Source organism: Colletotrichum lupini, chromosome 2 (genome assembly GCF_023278565.1).
Source record: "Colletotrichum lupini chromosome 2, complete sequence".
NCBI classification, from domain to species: Eukaryota; Fungi; Ascomycota; class Sordariomycetes; order Glomerellales; family Glomerellaceae; genus Colletotrichum; species Colletotrichum lupini.
In genome coordinates, this window is record NC_064675.1 from 6356318 (window position 1) to 6372931 (window position 16614).

At 35.2% G+C, this 16614-nt stretch overlaps 3 protein-coding genes across 3 annotated transcripts; all 3 read left to right on the forward strand.

Moving 5' to 3' along the window:
• Positions 1-9: 9 nt before the first annotated feature.
• CLUP02_04243 (glycosyl hydrolase family 81) lies at positions 10-1869 on the forward strand (the record flags this gene model as incomplete). Its single annotated transcript, XM_049283259.1, has 1 exon — positions 10-1869. One exon carries the CDS (start codon positions 10-12, stop codon positions 1867-1869), a length of 1860 nt encoding a protein of 619 aa, XP_049140402.1.
• A 3985-nt stretch (positions 1870-5854) lies between these two features.
• CLUP02_04244 (uncharacterized protein) lies at positions 5855-6019 on the forward strand (the record flags this gene model as incomplete). Its single annotated transcript, XM_049283260.1, has 1 exon — positions 5855-6019. A coding segment is annotated over one exon (165 nt), but the record flags the coding sequence as incomplete, so codon positions are not given.
• A 225-nt stretch (positions 6020-6244) lies between these two features.
• On the forward strand, positions 6245-16590 carry CLUP02_04245 (uncharacterized protein; the record flags this gene model as incomplete). The annotated part of the gene is made up of 2 exons (XM_049283261.1): positions 6245-6258; positions 16131-16590. The coding sequence occupies 2 exons, from the start codon at positions 6245-6247 to the stop codon at positions 16588-16590; spliced, it is 474 nt and encodes a 157-aa protein (XP_049140404.1).
• Between the last annotated feature and the right edge of the window lie 24 nt (positions 16591-16614).

Below are 16614 nucleotides of genomic sequence, written 5' to 3' on the forward strand. Positions count from 1 at the left end.
TTTTCAACCATGTTCAGCAAAACCATTGTAGCAGTCATCCTGCTGTTTGGAGGTGTTCAATCCCACCGGCACCATGGATTCCACAGCCACAGCGAAATGCGACGCTCGTTCATCCATAACGCAAGGGCAGATGGAGAAGCAGCGAGAGGAGGATCAGACAACGTTTTCGTGAAAATTTCTCACGACCGACCAATTCTAGTTCCGTCGAGAGCAGATCACCCACAGAAACCTGTCGGAGTCGATAACAACGACAACCCCATCCAAACCAACAAGTTCTACGCCAACTTCTTTGCCAACAACCAAGACAACGCGACATGGACTCACCCTTACTCCGTCTGGTGGTCTAACGATACCGTCAAACAGGGCCACGGCTTGTCTATCTCCCATACGGATCGGCGCAACTTTATCTACGGGCCTGGCGAGCCCGTCCAGTCTTTCGAGGATCCATTCTTTGACCAATCTATTGCGCTTTCGGCGCGGGAGCTGCAGAATGGAACGGTTTTGACTACGGACACATTGACAGCATTCTCCGCCAATGTCAACCTTGCGACAAGAAAAGGCGCCAAACCGATTGTCTCGTTTCCCGTAGTTCAGGGCATGGCTTTCGTCACAGGTATTTACAACGACGCCACCGTTCTCATTCAGTCTCAAAAGCACTTTTCAAACATCACCGACCTTCGTCTGAGTTCCAATGGACTTGGAGCCACAGTGTATGGGTGGGATGCGCGGTTAGGCGATGGATCAAGCTGGTTGATTTACATCAACCCAACTTCCATGTCTGAGAGACCAAATCTTCGGATGACTGATAAAGGAACCATTTTGGGACCAAAGCAGTTCACGGGAACTGTCCAAGTCGCCAAGAATCCAGCAGGTAAAGCCGGTATCGACATCTTTAGCAAGGCTGCTGGAGCGTATCCAGTTGGCGCCACGCTGTCGGGCTCTGTCTCCGGCAAGACTGGAACTTACACCTTGGCGTGGGAAAAGAAGGGGATAAAGGAACGGTCACTTCTCATGTTTGCTCTGCCGCATCACGTCAAGTCATTTGACCAAAAGACAGCCAGGGGTCTGACGAACATCACCTTGGCGAGTACGACCAAGGGAATTGCCACGGCTACGCTTGCGGACGAGTTCACCATGGTGGAGCCCGAGCTCCCGACGGATATGGGTTTCGACCCTTGGTCGCCTCGTCTTGGATCAGTGGGGTCCGCGGGCTCAGCGGCAATCGTTTCCGAAGACGCCAAAGCCGCAATCATTAATGCAGCAAAGATCGAGCTTGCTCGGGACATTACAACCCTGACCAACTTGACGTCCAAGTATTACGCCGGAATCGCCTTTTCGGTTTACGCCAGGGCGATTTATGCTGTCAACAACATTGCCGGAGATACTTCATTCACAGCCAGCTCACTCACCAAGCTTGAGGCTGCGTTTGATCGGTATGTCAATAACCAGGAGCCGAACCCCCTATTCTACGATGACGTGTGGAAAGGCCTGGTCTCTTCTGGGTCGTACGGCAACAACGACTCTTCGATTGACTTTGGTAACACGTATTACAACGATCACAACTTCCACTACGGCTACTATGTGTATGCTGCTGCAATCATTGCCCACTTCAACCCCTCTTGGTTGACAAAGAATGACGGCCTCAACAAAATTTGGGTCAACAATTTGATTCGTGACTGGTCCAACCCATCTACCGAAGACCCTTTCTTTCCCTTCTCACGAAACTTCGACTGGTTTCATGGCCATAGCTGGGCCAGAGGTGTACTCGAAGCACCGGATGGCAAGGATCAGGAGTCCTCAGCGGAGGATGCTTTCTCGACGTACGCGATCAAGATGTGGGGCAAGGTAATTATCGGATTGGAAGTCTAATTCGACCGCGGCATCTAGCCGACTGCGCAGGGGCCAATGAGGGGCCCTATTTACAATTATCGTAGCCAGCCTAACCTACGGTTAGAACCTCCTTTTTATACCTACTACGTAGATATTTATATAGTTTAATTAATCTCTTTATTAACTACGGTTCGAACTAACTACCCTATAATAAGGATACTAATACTAATTAATAATTAAATTCTATTATTATAAATTAGTAAGGTATCTCGCTATATAGAAGAGACGACTTTTTAATACTATATAGGATAGGAGATTCGTATTAATTAACTTTATAAAAGTAAATAAAAAAGGAGGCGATTCTTAAATACTATACGGAATTAAGTAATCGTAGCCCTTTATTACTTACGAGAGGTCGACGTTTATTACGTTAAACTACGTTAATTAACGGAACTACTTAAGTAACTAGCTTTTTACTATCGCCCCGAGTAGCTTTTTTATTAAACGACTTTTTTATAACCGGCCCGTAATTAGAAATTAACTAGTTAAATTAATAAAAAGAAATACTTACGTAACGACTACCTACTTAATTAATTAGTATAACGAACGAGCTTAATAATACGGTATAAAAGAGTACTACGTAATTAAAAAAGGGGATTTCTAAACGTAAACATTCTTACTTAGTAATAAAAATAACCTTATAAAAGTTATTAAACTAAGAGATCTATAGTATATAAAAAAGTTTATTATTATAAGGATTTTATAAATATAACCTTAAGCCCGTAATCTAAATAACCTCTTTATAGCTCCCTTAACTACCCCCTAGGTATTATTTAAAAATATAATATAGGGGACGGTTTAACGAGGGAAGAGGGGATTTAGAGGTCTTAATAGTATCGAGTTAAGAGTATTATAAATCTCAGAGATTAATTTAAAAAGAAAGCGGCTACCCTAAAGTAGTCCTGCGACCTTTCGCTAGAGTTATTATTAACTTAAAAAAAGGCTAAAAAGACGAGGATTTAAGGGGAAAAGAAAAGAATCCTCTAAAGGGCTACTAAAGGGCTTCTTTTTATACTAGCTCCTAGTACGAGATTACTAATTTCGAGAAATTAACTAAGTAATAAAAGGGATCGCTAGTAAGCGATAATTACTTAACCATAATTAAGCTATAAAAAAGACTACTTAAAAGATATAAAATAGGGTACTAAGAGGCTATAAAAAATAAGATTTCTAAGGTATCTAACCCTATTACGTATAAGTAATAAATAGGTATTTTTTAATAAGTCTTTAAAATCTACGATCTTATAAAAAAGAGGGCTTAACTTCGTTAACTATACTTAATAACTTATATAGTTCTTAATAGCTTATATAGCTCTTTTATGAGCCGCCCGGTATTTACTTTTAACTATTCTTACGGAATACTACCCTAAAAGAGGTAGGTCAAAGAAGGAAGCTATTTAGAGATTATAAAGAGTACGAGGCTTAGGAGGCTAGAAATATACGGGATAGTAAAAATCGGTAATTAGTAAAGATCCTAAGACTAATTACTATATCTTTTTATAGTAATATAAATATTTATTATTATTATTATAAAAAAAAAGAACTACTAAAACCTACCCTTTTATACTAAATAAAAAAGAGGATCTTAGTAAGTACGATAGTTAGCGATTTAAAAGGGTAGTAGTAATCGCTAAAAATAGTAAAAATAAAAGTAGTAGCGAGATAGCGAGAAGAAGTGAGAACCTCTTAGACTTTAATAAATTCGTTAAGTAGTAAAAGTACGGATTTATTATAACTAGCGCGCAGATTAAATATATCCTCGTTAAGATTAAATATACTAATAACCGCTAATATAAGCATAAGCTAGAGTATAACCCTTAGTAAGTTAGAATAGAAAAAAAGAGGACGAAACCCGATCCTAAATAAAATCCTAATCCTTTATAAATAGGTAAATATTAACCCGGATTATTAGAGGACGTAGATATATAGAATTATAGATTAGCTTAATAATAAGTAAATTAACGTAGTATTAATCTATTTAACTAAGGTCTATAAGAAAAAGGGGCTATAAAGGTAACCCCTATTTTACGAGATCGTAAACGACCTTAGCTACTAGCTAAATAAATAGTTCGTAAGCGCAAGCCTAAGAATTATAAAAATAGTTAATAAATTCTTTTACGGGCAAGGGGTATTACTAGCGCAATTATAATCGTAAGAGCTATACGAAATACTAATAGCGATAATTATAAAAAAGGAATTTGTATTATAGAACTAGGTATAGGTCGATAGAGCGTATAATCGTTTTAATAAATTTAAAAAAAAGGTAAACGACCCAGATTTCCTCCCTATAATTACTAATGGAAATCTATTATTACAAAAGGATATACTGAGGTAAAATATAGTACTAAAAGTACGATAATTAATAATTTTGCTTATTTCGATCTATAACTCGTTACCGTTACTAACGCGAAATTTAGTACCGATCGGTTAATAAAAAAGGAAGTAAACGACCCGAAGTTACTAATAGTACGCAGCGACGCAGGGATTATATATAAATACTAAAAATCTAGTAGTAAATATAAAGTAATTTATAAACCTTAAAAAGATCTTCTTAAAAGAGAAATTATACTCTAGGGGGAAGTATAAGGTCTTATAAGAAACCCTAACGATATTTTATAATTATTACGAAAAAGTCGGAATTAGGGAATATTAATACTATTTAGTAATTAATATCGTACTTATAAGCAAAGCCTCTAATTATTATTATAAAACGGTGCGTAATCTTAATTAAAACGACTTTTTTAGTATAATTAACGTAATCTAAAGCCGCTTCGAGACTTATAATAAGAACCTAGAGCTCCTATCTAAGCTACGAGCGATTTTTTATATATTTATAGCTAGGATAATAGAGGGCAAATCGTAAGTAAAGATCCTTAAAGAGCTTATCGATCGAATCGATAAGCTAGTAAAAACCTAGCTAAATAAGGGGATAAATAAGCGGAAAGTTAGATATCTTTATACCGTAGTCTAGTATATATTAAAAATAAAAATAACCCTATACTAAGCACCCGAAAACTATAAAACGCTCTACTTAAGGCTAAGATCTAGCTTTAATATTAAAATAAAAATACCGCGCTAAACCTATCTCTAAGTATATAACGGCCCTTATTAATAATATTAGGTCGATTAAACGTATAATAAAAAAAGAAAAGAGGTTAAATATAGTAATTACTAATAAGGAGGCCTAGATTTATTAAATAAGTAGAGATTTAACTTATAGGTAGGGTAATAAAAAAGGTAATACTATATTTATAAAAAGGATAGATATTAGTTAAGTAACTACTCCGAGGAAGAGCGTACTAAATTATATAAATAATATAAAAAGTCGAGGGTAGTAAATAGTAAAACTAGCCCTCGTTAGTTTAACTAATTCTTTATTATATATAAGGGCAGATCCGGGGGTACGGAACTTAGTAATAGTAGTTAAAATAGCGGCCTAAAGTATATACCCCCTATAAGAGATTCGGAAAATAAAGAAGATCTTACCCCCTATATTAATAAATTAGATTATAATAAAATCGACGATATTAACTACTCTTTTTTTACCTTATTAGCCTCTAGAGGATATACGAGGCTAAACGAATAGAGGGTAATAAAAGCTCTTAATAAGTAGGCTTTTATTTACGAATAGTAAGGGAAGGTCCCTTAGATAACGGATATAAAAGTAGCCGAAAGGGCGAATTTAATAGGGCTAAAGCCCATTTTCTTAATAATTAAGGAAAAGACGCTATCTTTTTTAATATTTAAAAAAAAGGAATATAGTACTGAGTATATTTAGGGGTAGCTAGAGGGGTCCTTTTTATACTACTTAGATCCCTCGAATACTAAGCTTATATAAGTATTTTATATAAGTAAAAAGTACGGCCTAGACGATTTTTATAGGATTATCCTAAATACTAAGGTATTATAATAGTTAACTAGAGGAAAAGGGTAATTCTAGGTACTATAGAAAATCGCACTAGTAACGCTTAATACGTTAACGGCGGGTATTATAAGGATTAATTTTAGTTTAAGTAAGGAAATCGTTGCCCTAGGTATAGTAAAAGTAGAGACGTACTTCGGAACGATAACTTTTTATATTTTACCCGTTAATACCCCATTTCTCTTATATTTAAAAGATATAGATTAACTAGGTATTATATTTAATAATATAAAGAATAGAATCTCTAGCGGTAAGTACTTTGAAATAGTCGAACGACGATAGGGGTATGCGTTTATAAAGCTTACTAAAGATATAAAGTTAATTAATTACTTAACGAAAAGTAAGCTTAGAAGACTATACTAGAGATTCGGGTACCCGTTAGTTATAAGGCTATATAACCTCTTAAAATAATTAAGTAATAATAATATCGAAATGTGGGCGCTAGAGTAATTAATAAAAGTATATTACTAATGCTAAATAAATGCGCAGAGCCTATGTAAATTTAAATTTAAATTGCGTAATAAGCTTAACTTTAACTAGGAAATCGTTATTAATATTTTCTATTTAAATAGTTAGCTAGTACTATATATAATCGACGTAGCTATATCCTTTTAAGTAGGGCAATTCCTCTAGGATCTATAAGTAAAAATAGTATAAGTAGCCCTACGAAAAAGCTAGATTAATATATACTAGGGACCGCTAGACGGTATTAGAACCGATACTAGTACTAGCTTTAAGTCGGTAGAATTTAGGGATAATACGACGGCCTACGGTATATAGTTAAAAGTTATACTCGTTAAAGCGTACTATAGTATTAAAAAGGTAGAGAGGGTATATTAGTAATTAAAAAGGGCGTTTAGAATTATTAAAGAGGAAAATCCGGATTTTACTAACGACGAATGCCTCTAAATAGTACTTAAATACTATAACGATACTATAGGGCCTAACGGACTTATACTAACGCTATTAGTATTTAGAGTATATTTAAAAACGACCTTAGCCTCGCTACTATTACTAAGTATAAGCTAACGAGCCTAAGTAATTAAAAAAGTAATACGAGTACTACGTAAAGTAAGTATAAGAAAGTAAGTTAACGAGGTAATTATTATATATAATAGGCCCGATATAGGGGATAATTTAGATATATTACTAAATTCGGATATATAAGTATAGCGCGAAATTACTTAATAGTAGGCTAGGCTATATAAGTTAATTTCCGTTAACGAGCGCTCTTATATAGTTATAAGAAATCGTAACTAGCTATTTAAAGTGTTAATTACGGTAGTTAGACCGTATTATATAGATCCTAACGAAGTAATTTCTAACCTATAAAAAGAAGAAGAGCTAGGAGAAACTATATAACTCGCGGTAGAAGTATAAGAAATTATCCTTAATAAAATCGTTATAATAATACTAATAGATAACGAGGAAAAGGAAATTGCTAAAAGGGTATTAATACTACCGGCGAGACGTTATAAAAGACTATAATAGTAAGCCCTAACGCGGTAATTTATTATTAGTAACGAGGTAATTAATACTTTTTATATAATAAAAAAGAAAGCCGATTTTAAGCTAGTAATTAAACTACGTAAAGAAGGCGTAATTATAACTATTAGAAAGCTATATAAGGGATTAGATCTTATTAAAGTAGATACTTTTCGTAATCGAGGGGTCTATCGATTTATCCTATACGACTTAAAAAAATATATAAACCTCCGCATATTTAAATTACGAATAGTTTATAAAATTAAAGAGAAAAGAATACCCTAGCCGTACGAGAAGTCTAAATACGTAATTTAGGGGTACGGCGACGTTAAAAAGGTAACGCTACTTATATAATCGCTTACTATATAGCGCTATAGCTAACGATTAATAATAGTATTAATAGCATTGCTATAAAAGAAGGGATATGAGATTTAGAGCCGTAATATTACCTAGGCCTATACCTAATCGGCTATAGGGCTTATAAAGAAAATCCTAGCTTATTTACTAAAGGAAATAGCTAGTAAGTACTTAGAAAGTACGATTATTAAAGTGCTTAAGCTACTATATAGGCTCGTAGAATCGGGTACCTATTAGTAGGCTACTTACTACGATTTTTATATTAATTAATTATTAATAGTTACCTCTACGTACGACCCGTGCTTACTAATTATAGAATATAAAGGCGACTAATTTAGGATCGTTAAAATATAAACCGACGATATATTAGGCCTATTTAATATTAACCTTATAAAAAAGGAGGATAAGGAGCTTTAAAAAGCGGGCTTTATAATAAAGCTAAAAGAGGTCCTTATAATAAATACCCCCCTAGTATTTAACGGTAGGATTCTTATAATTAAAGGGAAAACCGTCGTTTTTTAATAAAAGGGGTAGGGTGAGAAGATTAACCTCGTTAATTTAAACGTAATTAATATTAAAAAGTAATATAAGGCTAAGCTCGCGCGAGGGGTATATATTATAAATATTTATTAGCCTAAAGCGACTTTTAATTATATTAAAATAGCGTAGGTTATAAATCTAATTAAACGAAACGTCGAAGTACTTAATAAGCGGCTTAAGTAGTAATAAATAAATCTTAATCGAGGTCTCGTTTACTACCCGATCGACTTTATAACTAATAAGCTCTACGTCTTTATTAATAAGTTATTTATAAATAATAACTGTTACGAAAGGGAACTTAAGGCAGGTCGGAACGCTACTATATTAACCTAATTAACTAAAGACTTAATATAAAGAGGGAAAAAATAGAATAGTAAATAAAAGCTAGCGAGCTAGCTCTTTAGGCCTAGCGGTCTAGCTCGTTACGTAACTACTAAGAGCTTAGCCTCGTAGCCTAAGGCTAAGCTACGGGGCCTATAGGGGCCCTAATACCTATTATTATAATATTACCCCCCCCTCTATACTAGAGGGCGCTATCCGTAGCGCTAAAAAATAAACCTCTTAATTACCCCTTATTTTAGCAAATCTATAGTTATAATTACTACTATTATATTATTATCGTCCCTTAGTAATAGCAAATCGCTAGCCGCGGTAGCTTTTATTTATATATTTAGGTTCCGTAGCGGACCCTTAATAATTAAGTATTAGTAATAGAACGCTTATAGCGCCGCTAACGTATACCTAAAGCTCTTTACGTCGTACTACGTCGGATCCGTATCGTATCCTTTCTAATCCGCTTAGTACTATAACTTTCCCCTATATAAGCATAACTTAACTATTTTAAAGACCTCGTACTCTGGCTTACCGTCGTCGTTAGCGATTAGCGGTAGTAGCTCTTAGTTCTACCTAGGTAATAAGTCGTTAGTAGCCTTCTTTAGCTTATTTAAATAAAAAACTAGGTATACCCGGCTATTTATTAATAATTCTACGACCTATATACCCCCCTATTTAGTACTAACAATAGGTTATAGGCCGGCCTATAGCTATTATAGTTTATTCGCGTCGGCGGACTTTTAGTACGAGGTATTAATAAAGACCTAGTCTCTTATTTTTAAGTCGTCTAAGTACTAGTAGTAGTCGGTATACTTTTTATATCGTACCTAAGCGACTTTTATATTACCCTTAGTAATCTCCTAGGCCTTATATATTCCCTTAGCTATACGCTACGCATTAGTGCGGTTTAGTTTTTTTTTTATAAAGCCGAATTAGCGGGTTCGCTTAGACTAGTTAAAAGAAAGCCGTGGCTAGTAACTAAATTTTATTTTATATAGTAATAGCCCCGTAGTCTCGCTAGGCTAGGTAGTATAAGCGAAGTCGACCGTAAGTAGTATATTACTCTAGTTATCTTAGTATTAGTTAACTAGTAGTCTTAACTACTATAGGATATATTAATTTAGTACCTCTATTTAGCCGTCCGTTTATAAGTAATCTACCGTTAATAGCTATAGCTTAACCCCGTAGATCTTATAGAGCTCCCCTTAGAAGTCGGAAATAAATTAGGGGCCTTGGTCCGACGTAATAGTTTTTAATAAGCCGAAGATAAGTAGCACCCGCTTATAGAATATCCGGCTTATATTTTTTATTATAATAGTCTTATAATAAGGAATAGATATTGCCCTTTTACCTAGGCAGTCTATTACTACTTATATATTATTAAATCCTTTTTAATCGGTGGGGATAGTTATAAAGTCGGTAAAGATATATTACTATAAGTAGTTAAGTATTAATAGCGGTCTTAGCTCCCCTAGGGGTTTATCGCGCGGCTTTTATAACTAATAATAAGTATAATAGTTCCGAACGTATTAGTAAGTATTTACCGTTAGGCCCGGCTAGTAGTACCGCTATTTAATTATTTTTATAACCTTATTGCGCCCCGGGTGGGCGAGGAGTTTTTATTTATAGACCTTACGAATAACTATAGTACGGAGGTTCTCCTCCTCGGGTACTACGAGTTTCCTATTTATTATTAGTAATCCGTTATTTTAAATAAACTAGCGCTCGCGTTCTTTAGTTACTAGCGCTTATATTAGTACGAGAGACGCTATAGTAAGGTCCTTATTAAGCTTTAAAATCTTTTTTATTAGTAAGTACCCCTATAGCTCGTTTTGTAATAAAAGTAAGCTAATTATAAGCTATAGTTAGCTAATAGCGGCGCCTAGTAGCGCCCGTAGCTCTACTACGATATTAAAAAATAGTAGTCCTAGTAGTATAAGGACTTATATCCTATTAGCCTTTTTTAGTACTTATTAAGTATAAATATCTTTTATTTTTTATAAGAGGGCGTTAGCTAGTACGTTCTCCTTTCCCAGGCGGTAGTAGATTTAAAAATTAAAGTCCGCTAGTATACCGGCCTAGCGGGCTTATTATAAGTTAAGTAGGCGCTTAGTTATAAAGAATAGTAATAGTTAATAATCTATAATAATATCGAACCTATATTTATAGCTTACGAGCTCTACGCGCTATTCTTTTAGGTATAGCACTATTACTAGCATTTTTTTTATTATAAATAGTATAGTTAAGCTTTATGCCGCTTATTATTTTTAAGTAAAAGGCTACTAAGTACTATAACTTATTATCCTCTTATTACTATAGTAGCGCCCCGGTATATACCGAGTTAGAGGCGTCTATTTCTAGCTACGTTAATAGCTCTAGCTTAAAATAGTAAAGGATAGGCACTAACGTTAGCGCTAGTTTTATAGCTTTAAAAGCCGTCTCATAGCTAGCGCTAAAGTTAAAAAGAACTCCCTTACTTATTAGCCTCGTAAGGGGCCTAGCTAGGCGGCCGTAATTTTTTATAAACCTCCTATAGAAGTTATAGAACCCGAGGAAAGACTAGATGCTCTTGAGTAATATAAGTAGTTTCTAGCCTCTAATTATAAAGACTTTCTCCTCGTCCGGCTATATGCTTTTTATTAAAACTACGAAGCCTAAGTACTTCGTAGAAGTAACGCTAAATTCGCACTTCTTAATATCTATTTATAAGCCTACTTTTTATAAGTAGTCTAGTACTTTAATAACGTGTTCTTAGTACTAAAGAGGGTCGTTAGAAAAGATTAGGATATTATCTATATATATTATATAAAAGTCGTCTAAGTACTCTATTAGTATCTCGTTTATATATTACTAATACGTAGTAGGCTTATTATAGAGCTTAAAGGGTACTACTTTATACTTATATACCCCGTAGCGGGTTCTAAACGTCGTTAAGTCCTCGGAGGCTAAGTCGAGTTAGATATAATAAAAGGCCTGCTTAATATCTAGCTTAGTAAATACCTTTGCCCTACTTAGCTGCGCGAGGGTCTTATTAATAAGTAGTAGTAAGTAGCGGTCTTTTTTTATAACCTTATTAAGCTTATAGAAATAAACGTAGAAGTATAGGCTACTATCGTACTTTTTTATAAATAGCGTTAGTAATACGAAAGGAGCATTACTTAGCTCGATAAATCCCTTCTATAAGTGCTTTAGTAAATAGGCCCTTATAGCCTCTAGCTCGGGCACTAACTACTTATATAAAGGGTAATAAGTTAGCTTCTCTTTATTACTATTTAAGAGCTCGATCTTATAGTTATACGGCTTATAAAGCGCTAATATATCGCTAGTAGCCTTATTAAAAACGTCGGTCTAGGGCCGTAAATACTTTAATAGGTTCGTTATTATAAAGTCGCGAGTAACCTAGTCGTCGTTATATAAGGGGTCTACCTCTTCTTTCTTATCCTCTATAATACGGTTAAGCTTATAAAGTAATATAGAGCCTATCTTAACGTCGTTCCGCCTTAGGTTTTTTTTAAAAGCGAGAGCGCTAATAAAAATAATATCTATTTATACTATTACTAAGTATAGTTTTTATTACCTAGCCCTCTCTATAGGGGTAATACTAATACTGTTAAGAGCGCGTTCTATCTTTTTTATATTCTTAGCCTCGTTTAATTATTATATTTAACGGGCTATCGTTTTTAGTAAGTATAGTAATATCCTAATCGGTGTGCCCTTTACTTACTACTACTAAAGCTTTTAGTTATAATAGGTTATATTTATCTCGAATAGGTCCTACTAGCGGTTAGTATCGATTTAGTATTATACCTTAATAACTTCCGGGGTATATAGGTCCTCGATATCCCTAATAATAGTAGAGGGCGTCTTTTATAGCAGTAGGTCCTTAGGCTATATTAGACGTTAGTAGCGAATATTAGGGTTTACCCCGTAGTATTCGAACTACTTCTACCTAGCGCACATACCCATTCAAATCAATCAAACAAATAAGTCAAACAAATAGTCAAATATAGGATTTTCAGCAAGTCAAACAATCAAATATTCTAGCCCGTATATTTGATATATTTGATCAAATTTAGAATCTAAGGGTGGGCCCGAATATACCAATAATATACTAAGAAATTACGGAAAAAAAAGGGGCCGCCCGGACCCGGATTCGAACACCGGACCTCCGGAATTAAAGTGGACCCGCTCTAAAAAATTCGGCGTCTTCGGCGCCGTATCTACTACACTATTTACACCTCTAAGGTGCTCTTACCCCTACTCTATTCTATGATAACTAATCAGTCAAATCAATCAAATATTTGTCAAATTTATCAAACAATCAAATATGGCGCGAGAAATGAGCCAAATAATCAAATATGAACGTTATATTTGATTTGTTTATATAGGTATAAGCGCTACTTCTACCCTAAGATTAGGTCGTAGCGGCCCGTATTAAGCTAAAGGAGGGGTGCTTTTAAAAGGACCCGTCGATTAATATATAGGTTAGCGGTCTATACTATACTAGTATTATTTAATCGCTCTCTATTAAATCCGGTAGTAGGGATTAGGCGTTATAATTTGCGGGATAGGGCTATATAGAACTATTATAATAGAGGGGTTACGCGGTTATTTATAAATCCGTACTTATTAGCTCCCGTATTAAATAAGGCTCTTAGGTAAATTCTATATTTATTAAATACTAGTATAAGCTCTATCTTAAGGGGCTGGCCCCTTACGAGATTTTATAAGTTTATTAAATTAATTACTAATCTTCCGTCCTTTTTATACGTATCCCCTAGCTAGGAGTTTACTTTTACTAAGGGTTCTAGTTTTCTAAACCCGACTCTATTTTAATAGGGCCCTCGGTAGTATTAATAGCGGCTATAGTAGTCTTTAGCTTCTTAGGGCAGTCCTTAGAAATATATTTAGTATTATTATAAATAAAATAAGCGCTACTATTCTTAAGCTTTTAATATAGGGCTTTAGGGATCGTCTCGTAGGTAGAGGTGCGACCTCGGTCCTATTTAGTACCTCTAGTACCTCTATTATTTTTATTATTTTTATTATTTCTACTTAAGGTCTAGCGAGTCTAGTTAGAAGCCTTAACCGGGCGGTCCTTTATAAAAGGGGGCTATATTACGTTAGCTAGCTAAGTAACGTACTTAGTATACTTTTAAAAAGTGGCCGTATTATTTAGGTACTTTAATATAGCTTAGTTATAAAGATATATAAGTAGCTTATCATAAAAACGGCGCTTTTATTAAGATTTTAAAAGCTTATTAATACGCGCGAGCTTAGCGAACGTAGAGCGCTTTTAGTAGACGTTTTTAAGTATAATTATAAGTACGTCTAGCTTACGACTAGCGTCGTTTATAGTAGTCGGGCTAGTATAAGCCGACTTAAGCTCGTAGAGTAGCTACTCGGCCGTAGTAATCTCGTTAGAGGTTAGTATTAGGTATATAAACTCCGTAGCACTGCTTCTAATCTTATTAATAATATACTCTAAGTAGTACCTATCCGTATTATAATTAGTATTTTCTAAGCGCTTTATAATATACTAGAGCTAGTAATCGAACTTAAGGCTAGTATTATTACTTATAAAAATAAGTACGTTAGGTATTTTCTAAGAGCCGTAGGTAATAGGATAGGACGAGGCTAGAGTAGTCTCGCGGCTACCCTATATTTTTAAGTATATTAATTATTATTTTAGCGCGCTAAGGATAGCGGTATCTTAAATAGAGCTAGCCTAGGAGCCGTTCTTTAATTACTTTAGTCTTTTAGCTATAGCCGTATTATTAATATAGGCTCGGGTAAGGGCTTTTTTTGTAATATAGAGCTTTATAGTAGTAGTACGTATAAGGTCGAGGTTCTTATAAGTTATTACGTATAAGCGCTCTATATTATTACTTAGCTAGCTAATAATAAAAGCTAGGACCTACTCTAATTAATACTAGGTAATATATATCTTTAGCTACTATTTAATTTACTTAAGTAAGGTCTTTCTATTGTTTTTAAAATATAGCTCCTAAATAAGGTCGAGGTCGATATACTACTTAGTATTCTTTTTAAAGAGGATATCGTTATGGCTATAGATAAGCAAGGTAAGCTAGTTAGCTACGTTACTAAAGTATACTAAGCGATCGGCCTAGGTAGTAGAGGGTAAGAAGCGCTTTACTAGCTAGTTAGATAGCGTAACCTTAAGGTTAATAACTAGGAGCTTAGCGCCTTTATTAGGGCTTACGACGCTTTATTAAGACTCGTAGAAGTAGCGACTCTATTAGAAGCTATTAGTATAAAGGGAGACCTAGCCTCTTTAGTTATATTCTCTAACTATTGCGTTTAGTAAAGGGGGTATATATTTAGGGAGTATCGATTACGCTACTTATATACGATTAATTTAATTAGCTATTACTTAGCTCTCTTATACGCTTTCTTAGTAAGGGTAGCTAATTAGTATAATAAGTAGTTAATTAATTAAGATATTATCGTTTTATCTCTAGAGAATAGTTAATTAAGCGACGTTAAGTAGTGTTATAAAAGGGAACTTAAGGTAGGTCAGAACGCTACTATATTAACCTAATTAACTAAAGACTTAACGTAAAGAAGGAAAAAATAGAATAGTAGGCAGAAGGTAGCGAGCTGGCCCTTTGGGCCCAGCGGTCCAGCTCGTCACGTGACTACTGGGAGCTCAGCCTCGCAGCCTAAGGCTGAGCCACGGGGCCTATAGGGGCCCTAATGCCCACTGCCGTGACAATAACGACCTTACTTCGCAATTAGGGTATATTATTATCCTAGTTAACGAGAGTATAAGCGAGAGCGAATTTACTATATATAGTAATATAATCTATTACTTATTAACTAAAAATAAGCGAGTAATAAGAAGTATACTAGCGTTAGAGGTCTATAATATAGTTAATAGCGTTAACCTCTTTTACGTAATTTTAACGACGCTAAAGAAGATTACTAATCGAATTAGCCTTTTACTTATTCTAACGGTTATTTATACTAATTCTTACTTACTATACGAATACCTCGTTAAATTAAAAACGATAAAAGAAAAGAGGTTTATAATTAATATTATAGCCCTTAAGTAATCGTATAAAAGGCGCGAGATACTCGAAATCCGTTAGATTAATAATAAAAATAACCTCGTAAACGCTTTTATAAAAGTAATACTAAATAAGGGATTAGAGTAATTTATAAGTAGCGGAAAAGTTATTGTACGAATAGAGGGATAGGTTATATAAAAAGAGTAGAGAAAAGGGGGAAAAAGAGACGACTTAGTAAACGGGCTTAAGGTTAAATTATACCTCTAACCGTAGTAGTTAAATTAATAAAAGAAAGAGAAAGTTAGTATCGGATTAGAAGTTTAATTTAATTATAGTATTTAGCTAACTGCGCAGGGGCTAATTAGGGGCCCTATTTACGATTATTATAGCTAGCTTAACTTATAGTTAGAACCTCCTTTTTATACTTACTACGCAGATATTTATATAGTTTAATTAATCTCTTCGTTAACTACGGTTCGAACTAACTACCCTATAATAGGGATACTAATAGTAATAGGAGACGCTAAAATTGAGGGCCGAGGCAATCTCCAGCTTGCCGTGACGGCACGCAGTCTACAGTCGTACTTCCTCTTGGCGAGCGACAACGATGTGCAACCGCCCAACTTTATCGGAAACCGCGCCACAGGCATTCTCTGGGACAGGAAGATTAACCACACGACGTACTTTGGCGACGAAATTGCCTATATTCAGGGCATTCACATGCTGCCAATTGTGCCGAGCAGTGCGTATGTACGAAAGGCATCCTTTGTGAGAGAGGAATGGGATCAGTATTTTGCCGGCAATAAGTCGGGATCTCTCACTAGCGGCGGCTTTGCAGGCCATGTGTACGCCAACCTCGCGATTGCGGACAAGGCTGGTGCGGTTGAAAGTTATGAGTTCATGAGGAAGCAGACTCCTGACAGCCCCTACCTGAGCGGAGTGAGTTTGACGTGGAACCTCGCTTACACGGCGGCGCTGGGAGGCAGTTTGGGATCGAACTCCACGTTGAACTCAACAAGTCGGGCGGTCTGAAGTGAATGACCAACTATTTGTCTT